Source organism: Melanostigma gelatinosum (genome assembly GCF_949748355.1).
Source record: "Melanostigma gelatinosum genome assembly, chromosome: 15".
Lineage (NCBI taxonomy): Eukaryota > Metazoa > Chordata > Actinopteri > Perciformes > Zoarcidae > Melanostigma > Melanostigma gelatinosum.
In genome coordinates, this window is record NC_136648.1 from 21,745,727 (window position 1) to 21,763,620 (window position 17,894).

General features: G+C 42.0%; 1 protein-coding gene across 1 annotated transcript in view; it reads left to right on the plus strand.

Annotated features, from left to right (window-relative positions):
- Positions 1-3,937: 3,937 nt before the first annotated feature.
- The window catches only part of brinp2 (bone morphogenetic protein/retinoic acid inducible neural-specific 2), a gene marked incomplete at its 5' end in the record, with an annotated part of 118,758 nt that continues 104,801 nt past the window's right edge, over positions 3,938-17,894 (plus strand). The window contains one exon of the mRNA XM_079285408.1: positions 3,938-4,320. Within this exon, the coding sequence (XP_079141534.1) occupies positions 3,938-4,320 (383 nt within the window). The remainder of the gene's footprint in view (positions 4,321-17,894) is intronic.

The window sequence follows — 17,894 nt, forward strand, 5'->3', positions numbered from 1 at the left end:
GTGCATTTTTTTTATTGTCTCACAGCCGCGCTTCCCCCAACTTGGGAGAGAGAGCGGGAGAAGGGTAAATACGCAAAGGGTGTGTGAATAATGCAAGGCGAACATTAAATGTCAGGTCTAAGAATTCACAATATCTCCCCCCATTGTCTCGCTGGCATTTGCCGCATGTTTTATGCATTTTATAATTAGCGGGGGAGACTCGGGGGAGAGGGATGCTTGGCAGTTATGGGGGATCACTTATTTCTGAGAGGGGTGGTGTTTTTTTAAAGGACTTCCAGAGCTCCATTTGAAAGGCAAATCTCACAGCTCCGGAGTGGAAAAACCAGGGCAGGAATTCTCCTCAGAATCAATACCGCTTCCAACGCGTTTAAGCTGCCTCACATAAACTGCTCCTGACCATGAAGGAAGGAATCGTACTGTCTGTGAGTAGGCGTATGTCCTTTGACCATCTCCAGAATCATCCATCTGATTGACTTAGTGGCTGTATTGCTCTGGACCCAGATGGTCATTCTGCCAGATGGTGGCGCTATAGCAATGAACTTTAAGCTTTGGCCTGTAACTTTTGAACCGTATGTCTCAGAAACAACATATTTATCCTGTCTTTTTGTGGGTCCAAACCAGGCGGCAACCTGGTGTCCTGCCGAGTGAAGCCAATGCGAAAGTTTCTTAAAACCTAAATCTTAAATTCTCTCTAATGTCCAGCAGGGGGCGACTCCTCTGGTTGTATAGAAGTCTATGAGAGAATGACTCTACTTCCCTCTTGATTTATTACCTCAGTAAACATTGTGAACATGAGTTCATGGTCTCAATCGCTGTTTCAAGTCTTCTTCAATACAGCATGATTGAATCATGCTTTCCAAATTGTCTAAATGCAGCGCTTTTGTATTTGTTCATTTTTACAAATCCAAATGTAAGTTTATGTTACGTGTTTGTAGTTTCACCTGTAAACACTCTGTTCAGTATCATAGGACACATTTTTAGAGATTTCATAATATTCAAAAAAAAGAAAATAGACAACATTCAACATTCTCTTTTTTTTTAATAGTAACCAGACACTTATAGGCGTGGAATGGGTGGCTGTTTTATTTCATAGTATATGATTTTAGCCCCTCCTCGAAGGGCAAAACAGACAGAGAAACCGGGTATCCAGCATGCAGCACATTTTGAATTTGCACCAGCTTTACCTTTGGGCCTGTACAGTACACGGAAACTACATCAGCATACCGTCCCATTCATCAAGCTCTCATCCGGCTTTTAGTTGCATAAATACATTCATTTGACAGCTGACTTCGCTAATTGCCTTTTCAAACTGCAGTAATCTCTCGGTGCAGTGAGCGCAAATTAAAAATGCAATGCCCTGAGTATTGTTTTTTTCATGTCTGAGCCCGCATTTATCCACCTGAAATGAATTCTCTAATTCGTTTGTACGATAAACAGGGAATACTCGGGATCCCAATCCACTTAAAGCATCCTGTGCGCTGCTTTACATATCCGTTCTGATATGCTGACTCGTCCCTGAAGACTCCACCCAGCAATCCTGCGAAATGAGGGGCAAGCCTCAACTTCTCTAAAGGGCACTGTAAAGTCTTCAGAAGTGTCACCTCAAGGAAAGTGTGAATAGAGTGTGTGTGTGTGTATGTCTGCATCGACTAAATACAAGCAGCCGGAAGTTTGGGTGTTGGACGCGGAGGATTCACACTTGAGCCGCGGTGTGATTTGTGCCGATGTGTTTGGAGACGGGTGATGACATCCCTGTCCAAACACACAAAGCATCAAGAAACTGAAAGCAGTCAGTCTTGTCGCGTTAGTGCACGTCTCCAGATTGTGCAGATTCTGTGTGCGTTAAATCTGTGACTGTGGCTCAGTGGTAGAGCAGAGTCGTCCTTCAATCAGAGTATCGGCGGTCGATCCCCGGCTCCGCTAGTCCATGTCGATGTGTCCTTGGGCAAGTCACTTCACCCCAAATTGCTCCCGTAGCTGTGCCAACAGTGTGTGAATGTTGTATGAATGTTAGCTAGTCCTGATGGGCAGGTGGCACCTCGCATGGTTGCCCCTGTCATCAGTGTGTGAATGGTTGAATGATGACATGTGGTGTTAATGCGCTTTGAGTGGTCGGAAGACTAGAAAAGAGATACAAAATAAGACAAGGGTGAAATGCACCCCCAACTGCCCCGCCAAGCAAATAGCGCCTCGGTGCTCCTGTGATATTTGCACATATTTAAAGGAGGTAATATGCAGACATTTGGTGGAAAACTGATGAGTGAGACTCATTGCAAATTGCAATAGGCCAATACACAACGATCAGCGCGAATAGCCACATATAGATGCAGTGAAATTATCAGCGTCTTCAGAGTGTTGCTGGTACCTGAAGCACATTTATAACGGGTGTCACGCCTTTCCAGTGATGATGGCAGCTTTGAATGAAGTCTTTCCTTTTGTCCTCTGCTGCAAATCATGACATCTTATTTTACAGTCTGAAGGTAATCCCAAATACATTTTCTCTTGGTCATGTTTAAATTCCTTGCCTGAAGTCTCTGCACCTCGTCAGTCAACACCTGCGGCTCACAGTCTGAACATTTCATTTTCTCTCTCTCAATTGTTCTGCCTTCTGTGTTCTCAGCTAGAAGCGAACATTGATATTGTGCCACATTGATAATTGCAATCAGATGCAAAAAAATGGCAATTTGAACTCAGCTGCAAAACTTCATGTGCTGCAATATCATTCGTGAATATCTTTTGTGAATGGAACCTTGAGACGGAGCAGATGGCGGTCGCAAGTGATGAGCAACTCACGGTGCTATGAGCTGCCCCAATCCATTCTGTGCAAATTAGAACTTCAGTGTGTTACTATTTCTCTTCCTACTCCAATCATTCGGATGCTTTAAATGACAAATACAATATAAAATGATGTGAGAGTATATTGGACTAGATTCGCTGCAGATGGCAGATAGTCCTGTTACACTTACTCATTTCTTATGAGAATGTCCCGCAGTAGAGACTTTATGGTGTGTTATTCTTGAAAATAAAAGGCTGATCATAATCCAAGATATTCCTTGCACACTTAGTTTATGTACTTGGAGTCCATTGCCGCTAAACAACCTCCCTAAACTTAGGTGGACTGGATCCACACAGCACTTATGCCGGGTATGAAGATCATTGTTAAAGAGAGGACATCTGCTGATTTTCCCATGGCATATATATGGTTCTCCCAGCTTAGAATGGTAGCAACCCATTTGAGATTGTGTTTTAGGATTAACTATCAGGTGAATAGATATAGTCTGAAGTGGAACAGAAAGCTGTCACATTAAAAGCACTCACAATCAACGTCTCCTTTAATATGCAAGAATGTGTTATAATGACTGCCGCTTCAGCCAGTTTGTGTAAAATCAAACTGGCTTAAGCTCGTACACCGGACCACATCTAATCGATAAATGTAGCTAAATGTAACGCAAATAAAAGTGAGTGAAAGCTACTCTGGATTCATCCAGATATGAAACACTAAATGGTAAGTGCAACAGGGGCCGAATATTACTCTTTAACGAGAGGCAGTGCCCTCATCAGTAAAATCATATTTCTTTGGAGGAATGAAAGCAACGCCCGTCTGACTTGTGCATTTAGTTAATGCTGAAACATTGATAACAATAATTATGTTTGCTCGGACATGCAGATAGAATACCCTTCATATGCACATTGACAGCAGACGCTATGGTCGATGTTTGTTGTGAGCACCACTTTGGGGAACATTGTGCTGCCTTCATTGTTCTGGACTGTAATCACAATATGTGGACAGAAGTTTCCATCAATGACTGAGACTCAATTTAAATGTTGCATCATGTAAGTAAAGCCAAATGTGTTTGTCTTGTTGTTCAGGCCAGTGGGAGGTGACTGTCAGAAGAAATGCCGGTCCTAGGTGCCCTAGTACATCACCACCTGGACCATGGCAACTCCTTGGCCAATGAGAAAAGAGAGGTGCTCCCATGGCTCCGCCTGCCTTGCTAGATGGCCAGCGTCCTCCTTGATGCTTCTATGGTTGCCGTGGGTGTTGCTATGGCTGCCGTGGACCGCCCGAGCTGAACAAGTGGGCGGCGGGGTGAGCGGTGGGAAGGTGCTCCACGGTTCCCTGTCATCCTCCTCGTCCTCCTCATCTTCTTCCTCGTCCTCCTCGTCCAGCTCTTCAGCATGGGGCTTCAACACGAGGCAGAGCGGGGGGCAGCTGGACTGGCTGCTGTCGGAGAAGGGACCTTTCCACAGATGTCCGGAGTACACAGAGTTCAGAGAGAGGTTCCAGCAGGGATTTTCTACCAGATACAAGATTTACAGGTCAGTGTGTTTGTGTGTGCATGAAAATACCTAAAAAGTAAATGTTTTATTTAATTTGTTTTCTTCGAAATGACCAGAAACAGCAGGTCCACACTTGGTTGGAGTAGCCTGGTGGTCCACTGTTGGTAATATAGGAATGTATGTGTGTGTCGGAGAGAAGAAGAAAGAAAGAACTTGTGTAGCAGGATTTAAAACATCAACCAGTGTGAGGAAAAGGGTGTGATCTCACTTCTATCTCTGGCCACCTGACCATACTCGTAAATCCTTCTGAAAAAGTACACTGAATCCTAGATTTAAAAAAATGAAATTTGTTAGACCTTCCATGCCCAAAAAATGCTCATGTCTTTCAAATTTAGATTTTCTCTTCACTTGTTCAGTTACAATGGTTCTTATCGGCCTGAAGAGTTTTAATTGTAGTAGCAGTATTCAACAAGTAAAAAAGAAAAAGAACGGCAGATTAGAGAGAAGAAGAGTAAAATGGCCACTTTTGCGGTGGTGTAGTGGTGTACTTCCCACATAGACACACTCAAAGATTCGTAACAGTGTCCATTTCGTCAGCTGCAGTCCAGAGTTAATGCTGGTCTCTGTCACCATTATTATTCATCCAAATGTAATATCCAATGTGATAGATATACGCTACGTCCCCTGTGACTGCAATTTGGAATTTTCATTTCCTCTTCTTGGATTATATGTATTCAGACTTTAACTTCCCCTCCCCTTCATGAGGTCTTACAAATAGATGGTCTTAAAAGTCATGGACGTATTCACTGTCAGATATGTAGAAAATGATATGCTCTGCCTCCCTGGAAGTGCAGTATCTGCAGCTTGGTCAGTGGCCCTTGGCGTCTGATACCGAGGTAACCCTTTACTGTCTGTATGCGAGGCACTGGGCTTTCAACTAACTCCAACGTAAACCCATCCGCGCCATTATGAGGTGCAATGTTTGAAGCTTATTGTGAAAAAAGGATTGTATGCATGTAAGGAATGCAGATCTCCGCCAAGTGTGTCTGCAACGAACACACGAGCGCAAACCCCTCGTCTAGACTGCATCTGTATCATCTGTTTTTTCACTTGCACGTCTCACATAACAGATATTTTAATCTTTGCAGATGTCTGCAACGGCTCCACTGAGGTTCACATCTCAGCTCCGTTTTATGGGCGTAATCGCCACTTGAGGTGTTTATTTCGGCTTTGAGTACATTCACAATACGCATGGATACACGACGTTGATGCCCAATGAAAAGGCAGCAAATAACTGTCCTGGCGTCAGAGCCACGTTTAGGCAGTGGCGGTGCAGTCAGCTGGGTAGTTCCATTAGCTGTCAGCTGTTAGCCAAAGCCCTGGACAGAGACAGAGATGCACACACACACACACACACACACGTCCGATCTCACTCTCTCGTGGCAGAGATAAAAGTTAACACTCTAAGCATACATAAGGACACAGATCATTTTAATTTTCATATTTGATGTTGAGCAGCCAAGTATTATTGAAGCAAACATCACTGAGTAAAAAACAAAGCCACATCATAACAAGGTGATTAACATGCAGAGAAACAAACTTTTTATGTGTTTTTCATTTTTTCAACAATGCAGCACTACAATTTGGATTCCATCCAGCCCCGTTTGTGTATGAGAGCGTTTAATGAAAAGATGTATCACTTTCTTTCCAAACATGCAATATTGTGAAATACAGCCAGTCTGGATTAAAATTTGCTGGATGGCTTGAAATTCAATTAAAGCTGCTGTAACATATTTCAGCTGCTTGAATTGGAATTGGAGTGGAGGAAGGACTTATGGGAGAGCAATATCCCGTCACTTTTATTCTAATATGGTCCTTTGTTTCCAGTGATGAAGGAGAATGGAAGGCAAGACGTGAAACTTTGGTTTGGAGATTCCATTAGCTAATTAATTGGATTGCTTGTGGTGGATTTAGTCTTAATTTGGTGTGAAAGTGTGTTTTACTTTACTAGCAGAGTAAGGCAAACTATTATGATGACATATTCTGTAGTCTCTTTTTTCTGTTACTGTTTCACAATCAGCTTACATCTACCTTTTAATTGCAGAATTATTTCATATTTATTTCCCTTACTTTGATTATGATTAGTATTTTAATAAATATTTTTTAATATAGACTATTATTATTATTATTATCATAAATAAAATGACACTGTTCATATTAATAATAGTTTTTATTTGTTCTTCCCCTCACTGGTATAAATACTGGTATTGTTGTATTGATATTGTTTGTATGTTTATATGAACGAATAAAACAAGTCAATAAATAAAAAGTAATTTTAAGGGAAAGAGATGATTTTAGAGTGAGCTCATACTCCTAATTAACAACATCAAATGCATTGAGAGCAGAGAGCCTTTAAGTAAAGAGCGACCAAACAGGGATTAGAGGAAATGCTGAATGTATTTTGTCTGGGAGATTAAAGTCAGAGCTTAAATACTTTAAATCTGTGAATACATAAAAGAGGAGCACTTGTTCATTTTGACCAGCGGACGCATAGTAGAGCTGTGAAACTCGTCTCGGTTGTGATATCCTTTACTCCAGGCTCTCAGACTTTTTGCTGAGTCTGTCTGTTCTGAGCTCAGAGGGATCCGTGTGTGTGTGTGTGTGGGGGGGGGGGGGGGGGGCTGAACCAGTTGAAAGAGCATTTTATGAGAATTACAACTTGAGATGTAAAATATGCCTGAAATAATCATGAATAATCTCAGGCGACTTCATTCAACGATGTCTGACTGCTCAGAACTCCAAAATACTTTAGTTTTATCCAATTACACTAAAAAAAGGTCCGTCTCTACTGTGAAACTCACATTTGTTGAAAACTGATCAAGTGGACTTTGTGTTGGAAACCATTTCACCTGTCGTTTATATTTTTAATTTAAACAGGATGTAATTCCAACAGTTATGATAAAGAAGAAGATATATATATATATATATAGATATCTATATATATCTATATATATATATATATAGATATATATATATATATATATATATATATATATATAGATATATATCTATATATATATATATATATATATATATATATATATATATATAGATATATATCTATATATATATATATCTATATAGATATAGATATATCTATATAGATATATATATATATATAGATATATCTATATAGATATATATAGATATATATATCAATGATTTGTGATAACACAGTAATAAGGAGGATTTATGATATTTCCTCCTTGTAAGTCTCTGTGTGTTATTGTGGCAAAATGAGCTCCGGGAGACACCTTCTGAAGCGGGAACTACCCGGGTAACGGTTTTGATTTCGTCACCACGACATCATCCCAGCCCTGCAGGTTGCAGTCACCAAACTAGATGAACCACAGGTGTGAAGATGAGCTCAAGATGAAGATGGAGTTCGGCCATGGGCGTGGTCCGAGGAAGAAGCGGGGCAGGAAGTGAAGAAGGGGCCAGTGTATCAATGTGCTGGCTTTGAGATAGAACAGGACTGTATCAACACAGTCCATCCACACTGAGCTGGCTGTTTTTTAGTTTCGTCATTTTCAGGCCGTTACCATAATGATCTCCAGACGCTCACACCGACATGTCTGAACAAAAGGAAGGCAGCTAAATGTGGGCTTTGCCCTGTTTTGGTCGACAAACAACAAAAGCTGTGCATCACAGCAAACATCTGGTCAGTATTAATAGGAGTTCGATAGTATTTCAAGATATTTGTATTTACTCACGATTAATATTCATTTTATTTTATTTCATAATCCCTTATTTCATTTGTTTTTCCCCTCACAAAAACACTGGTATTGGATTTATATACATGATGCTTATTTTATGGGATGTTCTTTGTCTTGTTCTATTTATAATTATGTGAAGAAATGAGTTTGGATCACGGAGAAAAAAAGTACATGTATGGATAAAAAGAGTTGATGAACAAAAAAATATTTTAAGACGAGATTTAGACAACATGGTCAAAAAACCCCACAAAAACGGTGCATCACAGCCAACATGTTGAGACGGATATTGCGGTGACTCTGGTGAGTCCCAGCGGGTTGAACATCCACTCTGTCCGCTCCACATCACCTCTACAGCTCTGCTCACCATTTACATGTTTCTGATAATGGAGTAACACACAGCCCCTGAACAGGATAAAACATCCGCTCTGCAGAGTGCTTTTTAAAAGCTCAATTTTCAGCTCAGTGCGGACAGAAGACCAAAAACAAAGTACACAAAGGATTTTCAAATGTACCCGTGAGTCTGGCAGTAGTGTGTGCAAAAAAGAAGAAAGCAAAACCAGGAAGAGTCTGAAAATAACCAGAATTTATCAATTTACTGACATCTTTTCCGATCTTGTTGCAGAGGAAATGAAAACAGCTGATATAACCTTTAAGTTATTATTAATAACAATAATAATAATATTGCAAATCTTGGGTTGGAACCTACAGCAGGGCATCCATTTCTCTGGGCCAAACACTTTCCCTGCTGGAAAGACAACGGTGTGAAGGGTATAAATAATGCAGCCGGGTCCAGAGTTTCCATTTCCTCTACTTGGAAATACATATATAATCGGTTCTTACCTCCCGCTCCTCCGTGAGCTCTTTAAAAATAGATTCTCTTGAAAGTTGTCGCAGGCGTTTGTTTTGTCAGAAATGTGGAGAGCTATACGCTCTAATTATCTGGGACAATTTTTCTCTGCCTTTCCTAACTTAACTTATATTCAGAAAAAAAAGACAGCTGATGGTCTGTTGTGAAATTGTGCTTTCAGCTGGTGGCTGCCTCGCTGCTCCTCTGGTCACTCAGGCTACACAACGGTTACTTACGGGCAGAAATGAGCGACTGCTTCTACTTGCAGTCTTGTTCACTCTCTCACTTGAGGTGTTTCTGTCACTTTAAAAATAAACTCCCCCTTCTTTCTTTCCGCCTCAATTTGAGTGGAATGGAAATGACAGCATCACTTACAGTTGATGGGGGGGGGGGGGGGGGGCGTAGTGTGAAATGACAGGTGAAGGTTCCGTGACAAAAGTGGGAGAGATTGTCATAGCAGTCTGCTTTTGGCTGCGGGACACTTCCTGTGATCACGGCAAACTGAGGAAACATGGCAAACTCTTCCTCATACATTTCACCCTTTTTTTTCTCTCTTTTTTTTGGGCAAAATAACAAACAAACTATTTTTTATTCTTACAGCCAGAAAACAAAAATGCAATTTCCTCGCTAGGACATTGTAAGGTAGCACTGACACCTTTGTGTCATCGAGCTGTGGCTGGATTAACTCTGCGTCAGCATTATAATGCTTCCTCTCTGTGTGCGAGTCAGCGGGTTCTTTTGTTTTTAATCTAACGCTTTCATTTAATGCAACCACCACTTGATCAATGCGGTATATGAATGTCTGCACGCAACCAGACAGCAAACGTTCAGAATGTATTGCATTATGATCATATGAGGGTTGATTTGTAGTCTTGAATCTTAACTTTTTGAAGACTGAAGTTGAATCTCACATTTATACTATTTGGTACTGTTTCTCAGATTAAATACAATGCACTTTATTAATCCGATTCAAGCATCACAACTACACAAGGAAGTGAGAGAACAGCTGTATAGTACAGAACAGTAACCCAATAGATTTAGCATTGCAGCATTACTGGGAGTAACTCTACATAAATGAATGGATGGGCTGTAGTGAGGTTGTCTGGTGCTGGATGGGAGGAGAGACAAAGATGTTGAGTCATTCGTACGAATAAACACAATGAAACCGAGGAGAAGAACAAAAGCACTGAGAATATGAACAAAGAGCAAATCAACCGCAGCCTCACAGCCAGCTGGAAATACAACCACTCAATGTTCAGGTGGCTTTATGCTCCCCACCTGGCCCCTCCCTAACCGGACTGCACCCCTACAATCAAGATGCACTGTATTCCCCATCTTTTGTGTTGATGCACAATCCTAAATACGATGATATGGATTTATTCATTGTATCTCAGAAATGACTTCAGGAGGCATCATTGTGTCGGCACATTCTTGCTTCAACGACTGTGTGAAAATGATTGCGTTTGGGTGAAGGGGGGTGTCTAACCTTGTGTTTTTCAGTTCATGAAAAACGTTTCTTGGACCCATCCCTCTATGTTGACTTATATTATTGGAAACAAAAATACGTTTGCCAGAAACATCATTGCTCATGCAGTTGTGTTGGACGGCAGGTGGAAGCTGTTACTGTCAGAGGTGTTTGTGCACGAAGCCCCTTTCTCTCTAATGACATGTTGATGCAGACTTCCGTTTCCTTTAGCAGCTGGTTTGTCTTGGAAATGAAATTGCTCTCAGTCACTAAGTAACCAGTACAACAGGGATGCTGAATGAGGTCACTCGTCACTAAACGAAGTCCTAAAAGCAGAAAGGAAGTGCCTCCATTTGAGATACGCTCGGGTCACGGCTAAGCCGTCTGTAACAGTTTCCTGTTCTGTCAGAAATGACTGCTGCCTCTCATCTCTTCCTCCCTCGCCATCAGAGATTCATGGCCACCCTCTGTATGTGCGTTGTAAGTGCATTCCTAATATGCTGGGATTGCTTTTTTTGCTTCTGATTTGATTGCTGCATCCCCCGCTACAGCAACAAAGCACCCGTACATTTCAGCCAACGTGTCCCACTCAAAGTATTCCTCGAGAAAACTGGCACACTTCCTCCCAATTTGTCTGAAAACAATGACAGTGGCAGTGAAACAAGGCCAGCGGGGGCCTGACAGCATGGGCTTCAAGGACACAGTGCCAGGCCAGAAGGAAGTGACTACAACAAAAAGCTGGTTTCAAGCTTCGGATCCAGATCGTCACACTTTACATACATTTTTAAAAGCCCATCAATTCGGTTTATCTTTTAATCATTTTGAAAGTCTTATTTTTTCTACAATAAACCCTTGGTTGTGACTGACAATATGAAATAATAAATATTTTCCGTGCTGGAGCGGAAATGCTAATCAGTGTAATTCTGAGTGGACTAACGATACATAATTTCATGAACATTTTCCAATGTCTGATGGTGATGGTGGCGATAGCGTACACGATAGAACAATGGCTGCTTGAATGACGGGACTGGCGGTCTGGATCAAACCCATAATGTTGCAATTAGACCGTAATTATAAATCATCCTTATTTTGCGCCTCGTGCAAATGTTAGGCAAGACGTCGACGACGTCGCATATTCACTGTGAAGAAAACAACACATTGTCTCCTGAAAAGCACCTCCCTTGTGCTTCTAATTACACTCCTGTGACTTTATTGATATGTGATGATGATTAGGGGGAAATAAGCACCGGCAGTCTTTTCTCTGCGTTAGTTTTCGACAGAGCGAGAGCAGCAAAATGGCTGCTCTCATTAGCTTTTTAATAAGGGGTAATGGAGATGGGAGTGCATGTTAGCCACATGTCCCTGTGCTAACCCTGATCCGTTCAATTCTTTAATCTCGTAGTTGACGTCAGCCTCAAACCGGCTGGAGAAGTACCAACGGACGGGTGGTGACCTCTGCCCTTTTCCTCTTCTCTCTCATGGCTGGAGGCTGTGGAGGAGTCACGGTTACAGGGCAGTCCATTTGTATGGCATGGACATGAATGAAAGCTACGTTATGAGGAAAAGTGTGCAGCGAATGCATTCTTCACATTTCTAATAAATACAGGGGCGTTTCTAGGATTCAAAGAAAGGGGGGGCTTAGCCCCAAGGGGAGTGCCATGTTTACGCGCTGGCAATTTTTTTTGGGGCCCATTTGGGGCCGTGGATATCCATTGTTTCAGACAGTACATAATCAGAAAGAGTGTTATTTTGCTCTGTAGTTTTGCTTGCATTCAGTATATGATAACACAAGAGACAGAATTTCAGGGTCATAGTGAAATTTGACAACACAAATATGAACTTTTCTCAAATAAAGAGAGAAATAATTTTCCTGCTTGTAAAGGAAAGACGGACAAACTAGCTTTCATATCCGCGTCACTCCTAAATCCTGATTCTTAAAAGGACGCACAGAATGGATGGAGAATGGACCTGACAGTGTCAACCTTTGACTTGTTTACTTGTTTTATTATGAGCAGGATTGTAATTTGAAGGGGGAGAAAACATACAAACCAGAACGCATGCACATATGTAACATGTTAGCATTATAAATAACTTGTACATGTGAGAAACAATAGTTTAATTGAATGACATCACCAAAATCAAAAAAAATTATCTTTTTTTTTTTTAAAGCCAATAATGCCAAATTATTTGGGGGGCTTCACTAAAATAGGCCTAACGACACATATATATACACTAACATGAGACAGGAGCCAATCATGTTGCTTAAGCAGGATGGGGAGGTGTGTTTGGTTGTGCAGACCAGCACTCAGAAGGCGTATTATCACATCTGGATATAAAAGCTGTGCTGCGGTCAACAGAAAAAAAGAAACCAGATGGAAACACGTAAAACATTTGGCTCAGAAATGACAAATTTGTCGTTGTTTCACAAGAATAACTTTTATGACCAGACTTATTAGGCATGACACTCAGTCCAATTACCCCATCATCATCGCCATCATCATCAAATAGCGCGATGAAGCTTCTTAGTTATTTGCCAATTCTTCACAGATTTGTGAGAATACAACAGCATCCGTTCCTCAAATGAAGCGCTGACTTTGCACATGTAAATGTATCCAACAGGAATCAGTAACTGAGCTCAGTAGTTTCCAAACTGGAGTCCTTGTGCTTCAAACATCCGAGCAAACAATCTATTTACTAATTCAATTGGATTTCAGTTCCCGCAGTTATTAATTGGTTCCCAAAAAAAAAGATGAAAACTCTTTGTTTGTATATAAAGCGTGCTAATTTATTGTGATGTTGGACACTGCATACCATCTTGAAAAATGCAATCCCATCTACCCAAACGAATCCCTCAAACTTCTACCAAAGCAGTTGTTGTTTACAATCAAACATCACATCACCTGTGAAGAGCCTCCTCTGGGTGGATTTGGATGTGGAAGAACAGCGCACAGCACGGAACAATCACACTATTTTAAATTTCCATCTTTCTGCAGCGACAAAGACGACCCGTCAAGCAGTTCTTATCGAGACAGAGATGGGGGGCTCTGCCTAATTTCCTACTTATCTCTACTCATGGGGGACTTGTGGAAGATTGGCTGCTGATGAGACACAGGATGGGGGGGTTGGAGGGCGCCTGGCCTTTTCCTGCTGGCTTCTTCTGTGGCCCACAACATAAGAGACACAGAACGCTGAGCGGGAACAGAGCAGCGGGTTAGAAACAGGCCTGTGGCTCTGTGATGGAAACAGTCAGGAGGAAAGAGCCTGTGTAGCGACGAACACTTGGCTGTCGGGCACGCTGGGTGTGTGTGTGTGTGTGTGTGTGTGTGTGTGTGTGTGGCTGACCAACATAACTCTCACAAAAGGACATAGCACAAATGTGGGTCAGATACTGCCCTGCCACACACACACACAGTGTCTTTGCAGTTGCTGTTTGATATGTTAATCTCTCTATTGAGTAAAGGTGTGCAACAAAAGAAGCACCAGCTGCTGCATGTATTATCGTTGGTCTTAGGGCAATTTTTGTTGCCTCTGCATGTTATGTTGTCAGGTTGTCTGTCCATCCATCAGGTCCGTTCCTGTAAAAGCGATATCTCAATAACAGAGAATTTCCATAAGTTTGGCACCAATGTCCACCTGGATGTGACCTGACGTCCGTCCCGTTCTCAGCTCATTTTGTTTTGAAGCTTTGTTTTAAAATCTCCACAAAAACGTCACTCGTCACACGAACTGATACTGACAACACCGTCTCGTGACGCCCCCCCCCCCCAGGTTAACATAGCTCTGTCAGCACTGTTACCGTTGTTAGCAGTTATATACATAGCTTCTTCAATTAAACACCAACAGAGGGAGAGATCACAGAGCATCCCATACTGCAGCCTAAACAGAGAGAGAGAGAGAGAGAGAGAGAGAGAGAGACAGAGAGAGACAGAGAGAGACAGAGAGAGATCCATACATGTAACTGAAAGAACAAGACATGAGGGCAGAATGCTACTAGTTTCTGCTTGGTCTTAAGCCACTGAATGATTCCACTGTGCACGGCTCGGATTGTATATAAAAAAAACCTCGTGCTGTCCTTAGAAAAGTGAACAACTACAAATTGATTTGAGGCTCCCCGAGAGCGAGATTTCGCATTAACCTTTAATATAAGGCATCAAGAAGAGGCTTGGCTTTTAAAAATGGAATGCAAAGCCAAATCTGTCAAAACAAAATCTTTCTGGAAGACTGAGTGAGAGATGAGTGTGTGTGGGTGTGTGTGTGTGTGTGTGTCTGTATGCTGAATCTGTGTGCCTTTCCATTTGGCAATTTATCCAATTCAAAACCAAGAAATAACTCACAGTAAATGTCTTAACTGATGAAATGCCTCGAGTTCCTCTGCTTACAAAGTACACAAAGAGCTGCACATTTGAATGAATGAATGCATTTTATTTATATAGCGCTTTTCACAGACAGTACTATCACAAAGTGCTTAACAGAGCAGACATTTAAAAGCATAAAAAACACAATGTGACCCTAGGGTCAATAAATTATCTACACAGAGTGAATAAAAAATGTTAAAGAATAAAATAAAAATTAAATAAAAATAAAAATGTAAAACATATTTTAAGAGCAGGTCTAGGACATGAGTTTACTTTTTACTCAAACGCCAGCCTACAAAGGTGGGTTTTTAGCTGGCTTTTAAAAGTATCCACAGTATCTGCGAGGCGTAGAGTTGCAGGCAGAGCATTCCAGAGCCTCGGGGCCACTGCCTCAAAGGCTCGGTCACCACGGGTCTTAAATCGTGTGCGTTGGACTGACAGAAGACCTAGAGCGTTTGACCTGAGAGTGCGGGCGGGTGAATAGGGGCGAAGTAGATCAGCTACATAAGTCGGAGCCTGACCGTGAAGTGCTCTGTAAGTGATGGTGAGAATTTTAAAGTGTATCCTAGATGCTACAGGAAGCCAGTGGAGAGATCGGAGTACGGGGGTGATGTGAGACCGTCGATTTGTCCTGGTGAGTAATCTGGCGGCAGCATTTTGGATGACCTGCAGACGGTTAAGAGCAGATACACTGAGTGATGTGAAAAGTGAGTTGCAGTAGTCAATGCGTGAAGAGATAAATGTGTGTATGATCATTTCTAATTCAGGTATTGATACTACAGATCTCAGTTTACTGATATTTCTTAGATGGAAGAAACATGACCTGGACAGCTGCTTAACATGTTGGTCAAATGACATGGAGCGATCAAAGAAAATCCCAAGATTGCGCAGGTTGCAATGGGAAGCCGAGGAGAGAGGACTAATAATCTGCCTGATCATGGGGACAAACTCCTCTGGAGCAATAACTAGGACCTCCGTCTTAGAGTCGTTGAGTTGCAGGCAGTTTTCTGCCGTCCAGTCTCTGATGGCATTGACACAGTCCAGGAGCCGAGTTAATGTGAATGCCTCGCTGGGTTTAAATGAGATGAAGTTGGATGTCGTCTGCATATAAGTGATAGGACACATTATAGCTTTTTATGATCGGTCCCAAAGGTAACAGATAAAGGGAAAATAACAAAGGCCCCAGAACCGAGCCCTGCGGTACACCACAAGAAAGTGGAGAGGTAACAGACACAAAATCACCCACAGAGACATTGAAACTTCTGTCACTGAGGTAAGATGTAAACCAGTCTAACGCTATGCCAGATATGCCCACCCAATCACGAAGCCTCTTAATCAGGATGTCATGGTCTACAGTGTCAAATGCAGAACTGAGATCCAGAAGAACTAACACAGAGCAGTCAGCTGCATCAGCACACATGAGAATGTCATTTGAAACCCTCAGGAGAGCGGTTTCAGTAGAGTGTTGCTTACGAAACCCAGACTGGAACTTGTCATACATGTTGTGCCTCTCCAGTGCAGCAGTAAGTTGTTTGGCCACCACTTTCTCTAAAATTTTGGACAGGAAAGGCAGTTTTGATATGGGCCTGTAGTTCATGGGCAAAGCTGGATCTAAGTTAGGTTTCTTTAATATGGGCTGGATAGTGGCATGTTTGAAATAGGAAGGGACAATTCCTGTAGACAATGAGGAATTGACCAAAGATGTTACTGCAGGGCCAATAGTTAGCAGAACGTTCTTAAATAGAGAGGATGGAATTATATCCAGAGGGCAAGATGATGGCTTTGTTTTGGTAATTAAGTCCATCAGGTCTTGAAGGCTGATAGGCTGGAAAGAGCCCATAACAGCAGGAGTTGCGAGGAGCTACAAGTAGCCGAACAGATCCCAGGCCGAATGCCAGACCGAATACCTGTTACCTTAGCAATAAAATAGATAAGGAATTTGTTGCAATCGTCAACAGAATAGCATGGTATAGTGGAGACAGGTGGTGAAACAATTCCTCTAATTGTGTCAAACAGAATCTTGGGATTTCTCTTTGAAGAAGAGATTAGGTTGGCAAAATAAGCAGTTCTAGCTTCCTTTACTGTAGTATTAAAAGAAACTCTTAGGTCTTTGAGATATAAACGATGCACTTCTAGCCCAGTAGCTTTCCAGAGCCGCTCTGCCCTGCGACACTTCTGTCTCACGCTGCACACAGCTTCTGTCATCCACGGAGTAGTGTTATAGGCAGCCCTGGTCCTTTCCTTAAGAGGTGCCACTTTATCCAGCAAAGTGGTGCAATGTTCATTAAATGACTGTATCAAGTGTTCAACATCATTGAGATTTGTGTAAAAGTCACAGCAGAAGTGCATAGAGAAATGATCAGCTGTACTCTGAGTAATAATGCGTGGGTGGAATGTTTGTTTCAGACACAAGGGGTCAGCATTGACAGAAAGATCAAAGAAAATACATTTATGGTCACTGATCAATAGGTCCTCACAACGGGTATTATCAATATCAAGACCCAGAGAAAACACAAGGTCCAAGGTGTGACCACCCCTGTGAGTGGCGCCAGAAACATGTTGCGTGAAATTAAAAGATTCAGTAATATTGAGAAACTCAGTAGCAATACAGTCTGTGGTATCATTGACATGCAGATTAAAATCACCAACCAGAAGCACTTTGTCTAGCTTGATAATAGAGGTCAAAAAGTCTGTGAATTCTGATAAAAACTGACCTGCAGGACCTGGAGGTCGGTAAATTAAAAAACAGTAAAACGGCTTTAGCCGGCCCACTTTAGTCAGCTGTAGTTCAAAAGTAGCATAGGATTCTGTGCTCCCCAAGTGGCAGGAAAACTGATTCTTCCAGACCACGGCGAGACCTCCACCGCGGCCTGTCAGACGCGGTGTCCCAACATAAGAACAGTCCACAGGGCAGAGTTCATTGAAATGGATGCATTCCATATTCCGTTGCCAGGTCTCGGTCAGAAATAAAAAAGCCAAATTATGACTTGTGAACAAGTCATTTAAAATGTGAGCCTTGTTTGTTATAGTGCGTGCATTGATCAGACACATTTTGATGGGGGAAGACACTGTGTCGTCATCAGCACAGGAAGCTTTGGGGGTATGTGCAACATGAAGGATCACTCGTGCAGCACCTCGAACCCGACCATAACTAGGGCGTGAGCACGAGT